Source organism: Oenanthe melanoleuca, chromosome 4A (genome assembly GCF_029582105.1).
Source record: "Oenanthe melanoleuca isolate GR-GAL-2019-014 chromosome 4A, OMel1.0, whole genome shotgun sequence".
NCBI lineage: Eukaryota > Metazoa > Chordata > Aves > Passeriformes > Muscicapidae > Oenanthe > Oenanthe melanoleuca.
The window spans coordinates 7,158,388-7,167,518 of NC_079338.1; the positions used below are offsets into that span (position 1 = coordinate 7,158,388).

A 9,131-nucleotide genomic window follows, 5' to 3' on the forward strand; every position below is an offset into this window, starting at 1 on the left:
TGCTGCCTGACAGTGCCTCAGCTCAGGGCGGAGGCCTCTTTTCACTATCTGTTCCTTAAAGAGGACAACTGTTTCTTCTGGCTATCAAAACAGGGTGGTTGTTACAAACAGCCCATAACAGTATGAGGTGGTTTCTGAGTCTTACTGCTCCATCCTTAAAAATAACAGCTCTTTTTTCAGAGCTAACCAACAATTGTGGTCAGCCACGAATACCAGTTTAACCATTTGGCTGCTGCCCTATAGGAAACAGCTCTTTCCAGAGGGCCAAAAGAGCCCTAGAGCCACACTGGTCTGGTTTCATTCAGCAGGGCACCCTTCACAAATTTTCTTGTATGCAACCAGCCTCTTTAATAACAAGCAAATCCTGGAAAGTTAATACCAAACAAATTGTGGAAGTGTATAAGAACTAGTAATTCAAGTGGATTCTTTATTTGATGAACGAGTGGGTAAAACTCTGTTCATTCTCACACAAACACAGCAGTTTCTTGCTCTGTAATTTCTTCTCTACCCAGTCCCGTATGGGACTGTCAGCAGAGTTTATTTTGGGCTTGGTTCCACTAGGCGCACTAGTAACCGACTCCGCAAACAGTGCGCGGCAACTGGAACCGTCCCTAACGCCTTTAGGGCGGAAAGTAGCAATAACGCGCTACTGTCGATCTGGGAGTCCCTCCCGTCAGCCGCCCCGGAATGCTACCAGGGCTGCCCCTCGAGCCGCGGCGCTGGTAGCGGGGTCGGTCCCGGGGCTGGCGTGGCTGGATCCCCCCGGTCTCCGCTCGGTGCCAGGGAGGTTCCCCTGGGGGTCCCGCTCTGCCACACGTGGCGGGAACTCCGCGAGGCGTGAGACCCCCGCGCGCCAACTTCCCCCTCATGCTCCCGCCCGCGCCCCGGCGCGCGCTCGCTACGCTCCCTGTCCCCCTCGGCGGGCGCTCTTTTTGAATGAATGACCTCACCCGCGCCGGCCAACCGCCGCGCGGCCATGCTTAATATTCATGAGGGGCTGCACCAATGAGCGGGCGAGGAGGTTGTTTTAAACGGCAGAGCCCCGCAGCCAATCAGGCCGCTCTCGTAGGCAGCCAACGCGAGGCTGAGCCGCGCCGAGCCCCGCGTCGTGCCCTGCGCTCCGCTCCTGTCCACACTACCGCGAACAATACAGGTACGTGCAGCCCCGCCGCAACTTTTCGGGGGGCGGCTGCCTTCTCCCTGCCCTACCTCTGCGCCTTCGTCCCTCTACCCTGCCTGCCCCAGTATGCTTTTTTTTTTTTTTTTGGTCTCTTTTTTCTTTTTTTTTTTTTTTTTTTTTTTTTTAATGTTGTGATCCGTTTCTTTCTTCCTTCGAGTTTCTTGATTTTATTTTTTTTATTTAATTAGAAAAGCATCTGAAATTTCACCCAAAACTTTGTTTCCCCCCCCTCTCGCGGGGATCGGTGGTGCTGGGGCAGATGCTGTGCCCAGGTGGCGGGGCGGTGGGCAGCGGGCGAGGCGCAGCGTGTGTCCCCCGTCTCCTGCCCTGCCCCGCCGGGAGCTCTCCCCGCCGCCGAGGGGCTACCTGCCCCCGGTGCAGCCCCGTAGCTCCGCGCTGGGCTCCCGTGCCGCCGAGAGTAATATGGCTGGTGCAGCAACTACACCGGGACTAACTCCTCTTCTCCCCCGCATGGGCAGGGATTTTTCTCTGCCGCCTCCTAATGTCGCACGGTAAAACGCGCGGCGCCCTCGGCTTTTATGTGCCCTCTTCGCAGGGTGGGCTCGGTGGGGCTGGTGGCGGTGGGAAAGTTGTCGGCCGTGCGCAGTGCCGTGCCCGCTGTTTATTCTGCATTAATATGGCTGTCGCTTTAGCATCTGACAGGGATAAACCCTGCGCGCTGCGCTCGGCGGTCCCGGCCAAGCAGTTTTTTTTCCCGTCGCCGCCACCTCCAAACTCCCCCGATCCCTTCGCTTCTGCCTCCGCTTCTCTTCCCCTGTCTGAGAAGGTGTCTCTGGTGGGGCTGCGCCCGCAGCGGGGCCCCGCATCGCCTTTTCCCCGCGCCGCGCCGCCCGTGCTGTGGGCATTAATATGGCTGGCGCTGGAGAGCCCCGGCGAAGGGAAGAAAGACGTGTGAGCGGCACAGGGATGGGGAGGGGGGTCCCTGCGAGGAAAATCTCTTTCCCAGCGCCCCGCCGGGGACTCAAACCTTTCGCTTTCGCCCCGGCTTCTCTCCCCCCACCTTCCCGTGTCCTCGGACGGGCGCTGGGGGCTGCCCCGGGGCTCTCCGCACTCTTTTTCTGGCAGCGCGGAGGAGCGTAGCGGCGGCGGTAATGGCTGCACGGGAGCCTTTGTTAGAGAGCGCTGCGCTAGGCAGGGGCCGCGGGGGGGCCCCCCGCCCGCGCCCCGGCCCCGACGCCCCCGCCGCCTGCCGGGGGGCCAGCGGGGAGCCCCTTCGTGGCGGGGGTGGCGTTTTGGCGGGGCTGGCGGCCGGGGGCGGCGGGCGCGAGGGGCCGAGTGCGGCGGAGAGGGAGCGGGGCTTTGTTCGGCGGCGCGGCGGCGGCGGCGCTGGGAGAAGCCATCTTAGCGAGCGGGGCCGGCCATGGGCGCGGAGCGCGGCCGCCGCCGCTCCCGCTGCCGCTTGCCCCGGCCGCCCGGGGCCGGGCCGGTGTCCTGCGCCCCCGCCCGCCCCTTGGCGACCCCCGGCAGCCGCCCCGCCGCATTTCAGGGGCACTTTCTTTCATCAGGAGGCGTTTCACAAAATGGAAGATGAATTATTGGCGTCTGGCGGAGCCGCCGCTGCCCCCGCCGGCCCCGGCCCCGCCGCAGGTGCCCGCGCCGCGGAGCGCGGCCGCTGCTGTGACCTTGGGGGGGCGCGGATGCGGGAAGGGCGCGGAGCGGGGCCGGGCTGGGCTGGACTGGCCGCCGCGGGCCGCTCGCCCCCAACTTCGGAGCGGGGCCGGCTCCGCGCCCCGGCTCCCGATACCGCGGGTTTTCCGCCCCCGCGGAGGCGGCGGTGTCCCGGCAGCGGCCGGGCAGGGTGGCTTACGGCCACTTTTGCCGCCCCTGGCGGGTTAATGGGCGCAACTAAATATTAACGTGGTGCTAATAAAAATTAAGTTTTTAAGTGCCTTAGAAGCTGTAAATAGAAAATAATATTGTGTGCTTAGGATTATTTTTATTAAGCGGGGAATATTTAATATGGAAGCAGGAAAAGAAATGGAGCCCAAAAGTTAGCACCATCGTTTTTGTAACTTGCCGATCGCAACTTTGCACTGACCACTATGCCTCAAAACATGTGTCAGTTGGTGGAGCAAGAGCGAGCATAACTCACCTCACAGGGTTCCACAAGTCCTTTTGTGGTTAAAGTCAGCCTTTTTTGTGCCCTTTTTTGTGCCCTTTTTATATATAAAATGTTATTGCACTCCTTTGAGGTGACTAATTTGTCCTGCCTTCTTACCTGGGCAGCAGCTGCTAACGTACACTCCAGTTCCTGAAGGAATAAGTTGCTGCCTGGCACTGTCTATGCCGCTCCAGCTGGAGCCAACTAAAGCAGATACTTTATATTAGTTGGTATATAATGCTTAATAGGCAGAAGTATGTATATTTAAAAGGCTGTCTCTAGTCTTTGGATATGGTGTAAATATATATTAATGTAACACTTAAATCCAGTGACTGGCTTCTCTTGGCTTGTCTGCAACCCAAGTATCAAGGGCGAATAATTTAAGTCTATATTGGGAGTGGTAAGATGTGTCATGGGAAAGAAGGTGGTGTGTTACTGATGGGACATCACGTCAGATGATGGTAGGGGGGTGTGTGTGTAAATATATGCACACCATATATATATATATATATATATATATATATATATATACATAGGTGTATGCATTCACCTATATATCATTAATTTTTTTTTTTCTCTATCCCTATAGAATCAAGATGGCTAAAGGTGATCCGAAGAAGCCCAAGGGCAAGATGTCTGCCTATGCCTTCTTTGTGCAGACGTGCCGTGAGGAACATAAGAAAAAGAACCCAGAGGTTCCAGTCAACTTTGCGGAGTTTTCCAAGAAGTGCTCAGAGAGGTGGAAGGTACCTTAATTTGTGACTTTGTGTAGTCACAAACTTCTTACAGTATCTGCTAGGATGATGTGTGTGTATGTGTCTGAATGAGAGGGAGCCGGTTCTGTTTTGGTCTATGTGCTGTTGCCGGCAAGCTGTCCTGGCCATTGGTCAGGTGCTGCTGAAGCTGTAGCAGCACTGAACATTTTAGCCTTATGTATCTGCCCATTTAGATGCTTCCGCTAGAGTGGCCTTTTTTATGATTCATGAGCAATACCTTCAGCAGCTGCTTCCTTCCAGGTGTGTGTCCCAAGGAGGACTCTGTGCTTGTCTCATTCCTCTTGCTTCCCCATTGCTGAGTATATCCATGGTGGCTGTAATTTCTCGTACAGGACCTTCGTCCTCAAGGTGGTCTGCTTAGAAAACAAATTCTGAAACTCCCATATCGAATTGATATGTGTTGGCTTGTTTACATAAAGTTTGCCAGCTATTGAACAGTTGAGTAATCACAGGTTTGATATCTCATGTTTTGGTTTTTTAGACCATGTCAAGCAAGGAAAAGGCTAAATTTGATGAAATGGCAAAGGCTGATAAGGTACGATATGATAGAGAAATGAAGGACTATGGACCAGCTAAGGGTGGCAAGAAGAAGAAGGACCCCAATGCCCCAAAACGACCACCGTAAGTAACTTTGAGACTTTAAATGTGTAAATGTTTTAGTTCTTTTTCACAATTTGTGTATAACATGGGTTTCCAGGAAGGAGGTAGATGGAGTACACAGTGTTGGTATAGCAGGAATGGTAGTGATACTGTCTTCTAAACCTTCTAGGCAGCTTGTGGTCTTCAGCATGTAGGGCACTGACACAAATTGTCAGTACTTGGTACTCTTAAACTCACAGTGATAGAAGACATGGAAGTGGCTGAGTCACAGTGAGACTCGTGTATCTGAGATGAAGTTGGTTGAGGGGATACAGCACTTAATTAAAAAAGAGCATTGAGTGAAGGCTGCAGGTCTGGGCTTCAGTAAAATCAAAACACGTTTAAGCTCGAGTTTAATTTTGTAAGTTTAAAAAAGAAGTTTCTTTTTTGTGTGCCCATGCATGTATCAGTGTTGTGTGGGGAGGGATGGAGGAAGGAGTGCTCGCTGGGCGTGTTGCTGCAAATGCTGACTGTCCTTTGGTGTCTTTCCAAGGTCTGGCTTCTTCCTCTTCTGTTCAGAGTTTCGCCCCAAGATCAAGTCCACAAACCCTGGCATATCTATTGGGGATGTAGCAAAGAAACTGGGTGAAATGTGGAACAACCTCAGTGATGGTGAAAAGCAGCCTTACAATAATAAGGCAGCTAAACTGAAGGAGAAGTACGAGAAGGTAAGGAAAGTTGTCACTTGTCTCCTCTGTACCAGTTTTTTTGTTGATGTGCTTTTGTAACATAGGCCCAGCTTAGGTGGCCCCAGCATAGTTATAGCTGAGCTTTGCACAGGCTGGGGCAGAGCAGGATGGAGATCCACAGGTAGATTTCAACAAGAAGGGAGAGATTTTCCCAGTAATGTGCAGCAGGAGCTGCTCATGTTGCTTCACGAAGGGTTTTCTGTGCTGTTACAGGAGCTTTGTCCCATTATCAGGAAACTTTGAGAGACTGGGTTCTCTTCTCCTCAAAGAAATTAGTGCAGAGTTCAAGACCTCCATGATTCATGAGCATGCTTAGGTGTCTGCATACCTGTGCTGGCTGTGTCCCCGTGGGGGGGTGCAGTCCCTGTTCCTTAACGCCCACTGCTGTACAAATGCTGTGTGTGTTTGCTGCTTAGAGCAAATTAAGACATCCCCTTGACTTTGCAGGATGTTGCAGACTACAAGTCTAAAGGAAAGTTTGATGGCGCAAAGGGAGCAGCAACCAAAGCTGCTCGGAAAAAGGTAGAGGAAGAAGACGAAGAGGAGGAGGAGGATGAAGAAGAGGAGGATGAAGATGATGATGATGAATAAAACTGTACAATACTTGTCTCCATGTGAATACCATAGAGTAGGGGAAACACCGTAAATGAAGCACCTCTTATTTGAGATGGTGTCTCTTGCCCTTATTAGGCTTAATTAAAAAAAAAATTGGATTCCGATCGCGTTGTAGTTTCTAAAAGTGCTCTAGAAATTGTAACTGGTTTACATGAAGTGGCCATGGGTGTAGTGAGCACCCTGAAACTGTATCAAAGTTGTACATATTTCCAAACATTTTTAAAATGAAAAGGCGCTCTAGTGTTCTCCTAACTCTGTGCACTTTGCTGTTGGTGTAACAAAGCATTTAAAAATGTTTCAAGCATTTTTTTTAATTTGTAAGGTGGTGTTACTATATGGTTATTGGCTAGAAAATCCTGGGTTATAAACTGTACATATCTATAGTTTGTAAAAACTAGACAGATTCTTGTGGTACATGCTTAGAGTGATGATGCCTTAGAGGAGCAGTGATTACTTGGAAAGGCTGTACGTTCCCTGGGGTGCCATGGCCCAAAGCATGCACTGTGAGGGTAGATCTATTTACACTACAGTGGGCGTCCATTTAGCTTAAAGTTGTCTTTCTGTATATAGTGAAATAGCATTCTGCTGCCATTCTTAGTTGTGGAAGGGGGTTCAGCTGGCATGAGAAGTGTATGGGTTTTTTAGTTAAGTGCGGTAGTTTTTAAACTGAAACTGTAGACATCTCTTCATGGTCAACTAAGTGAAGAGCCAGTGCAGCAACTGAAGTTCAAAAACACTCTGTACTTAAACAAATTTGCAACGTTCTGTTTTTTTTGTATGTTTAGAATGCTGAAATGTTTTTGCAAAATAAACAGTATTACATTTTTAAAACTGTTCTTGACAACACTCTAAATTTCTGGTTGAAGAGGATCTTAACAACAGCAAGAGGTTCATTTTGAAGTCTGTGGCATCCCTCAGGGCTGGTGACTTAGGAAACATTCTGACTCAAGGATTAAAAAAAAAAAATAAAAAAAAATTAAAAATAGTGGCCAGCCAAAACTGGCTGAATTGAAAGAGATGGCTGCTCCAGCTAATATGCAATCATAACTGTTTATGGCTGAGTGGCATAAGATGCTATGCAAGTTTGAACTTTATTACTTGAACTTGGGAGCCTAAATGAACATTCATGACGTAATTGTTTGTTTGTGTGTGTGTATATAGCAGCATTCAGAGATGCAGAGAAAGGTAGGTGGCTAGGAATGAGGCTGACACCATGGAAAAAGTATAAAAGCATAGTTTGGATTTTTTTCAGTTGTGTTGGGTAAATTTATAGCCCAATGTGCATTGCTGTACATATTAAAATGTGCCTTTTTTGTCCTGTGTTAAACTGTTTCAGACTTGTGGTTTTTTCTAGCCTCTTGTTTCATGGCAGGAGCCGGGCTCCTAAGTTTAACTCCCTGCTGGAGGAGGAGCATGGCGCAGGTACTTGGTCTATGTCCTTTCTCTAATGACACAAGGTGCAGTAGGAATTGGGGTCTGTGAGGTGGGGTGGGGGTGTGACAGGTCTTTCCCCTCCAGTCACCGATTGTGTCAAAGGCTTGCCTTCTTTCCAAGCTGGGGATGTTTTGCAGTGCTTGGAAGAGAAAGGTAGTACCTTGTATCTAACTGGTGACTATAACCTTGTTTTTCCTTAGTATGGGAGCACCACGACTTGGAAGAACTAGTACCTCTACACTACTCCTGAATTCCTTCTCTGTGCTGGCTCTAGCAGTCGATGCTTGCTTGGTGAAGAGTAGAGGAGGGTGTGAGGATATTTGCATTAATAGCAACTCAGAGCTGTGACCTGTTGTGTTCAGCTGGTTTCAGAAGACACAGTAACTCACAGGTTACCTGTGAGTGGTTGGGTATGGGCTTCTGCCACCTCTGCTTTTGAGCCAAGTTTGAGATTATTGGGGTCCAGGCTTACAGGCAGTAACTTTAGAATTCAGTTAAGACTACTTAGTTTCTGAATTGGGTAGCATTTCTGTCTGCTTCTGGCTTCTTACCAGCCATGACAACTCACCAACAACAGCTGGGTAAAACACTCTGATCTAGTGTTGAGATAGACTGAAACCTGAAAGCAAAATTTTCAGAATGGAGCAAGCTAGAAACCTTTCATGAAACATAGCAGCGTGTAGCAACTTTTTTTTTAAGGCTAAGTGATAATTGAACCACTCAGAAATACTTCTGCAATTGCTTAATTCTAGTAATTTTTAGTATCTTTAATGCACGAAAAAGTTATATTTGCCCCTATTTTATGAGCAGTTGCATTTTAAAAGCCCCAATAAAGTTGCATCTGGAAAAGCAATAGGTACTTCTGTATTTGGTACCCTTTCGTGTTTTCTGATGCAAGGGAATAGGCATCTGGAGATCCCAGTGTGTGGAAATTTGATGGGCAAGTGGTGGAGAAGAAAAGTAATGGCATCAGTTCAGGAGCTCTAATGCTGTTTCTATTGTCTAGTTGGCAAAATCTCCCCTTAGCCACATATGGGACTTTGTAGATCACTGTTGTGCAAATCAAGCTTGGCTTTGAATTAACTGCTTGTGAGCTAAGCCCCTATTGATAGTATCAGTAAATGAGGACTAGAGCTAGCACCTCTGTTGTTTTGGAAATCCATTTAAGTTGCAGAGCTTGATCAAAGTCTTGGACCTTGCGTGCGCTACCTGTTGCTGCTCTTCACGCACCTGAAATACGGTGTTCCTTGGGAATGCTGTTCAATGCAGTACTAGTGCAGGACTCCAGGTGCTCGCAGTTGCATACTTTGGTTGTAGTAGTGATGTTTCTTCCCTGAATACGCTGCTGTTAATAAATGCCATAGCCTGATTGCATATAAATAACACATAATTTGCCCCCCCCACAACTGTTTTGTGTTCTGACATGTCATCTCAAATATTGGGAACTGCTTAATTTCACCCAGCTCCATTATTTTTATTAAAGCACCCTCAAATGCTCTTTTTCTCTGCTTTGAAATGCTTGTGGTGTTTCAGAGAAGACATTTCTGCTTTGTGCTGCTTCATAACTCAAACTTCTGGTTCAACTTTACTCCCAAGCCAGGCAAAGTAAATATGTCTCTTATTAACTTCATGATATGTAGAGAAGGGTAAGGATAAAAATAGATTGGGCAGAGGGA

At 48.9% G+C, this 9,131-nt stretch overlaps 1 protein-coding gene across 1 annotated transcript; it reads left to right on the forward strand.

The window, feature by feature from the left end:
* Nucleotides 1-1,048: 1,048 nt before the first annotated feature.
* HMGB3 (high mobility group box 3) lies at nucleotides 1,049-6,855 on the forward strand. Its single transcript, XM_056491438.1, has 5 exons — nucleotides 1,049-1,153; nucleotides 3,892-4,048; nucleotides 4,560-4,699; nucleotides 5,211-5,385; nucleotides 5,854-6,855. The coding sequence occupies exons 2-5, from the start codon at nucleotides 3,899-3,901 to the stop codon at nucleotides 5,995-5,997; spliced, it is 609 nt and encodes a 202-aa protein (XP_056347413.1). The 5' UTR covers nucleotides 1,049-1,153; nucleotides 3,892-3,898; the 3' UTR covers nucleotides 5,998-6,855.
* The last annotated feature ends 2,276 nt before the right edge of the window (nucleotides 6,856-9,131 follow it).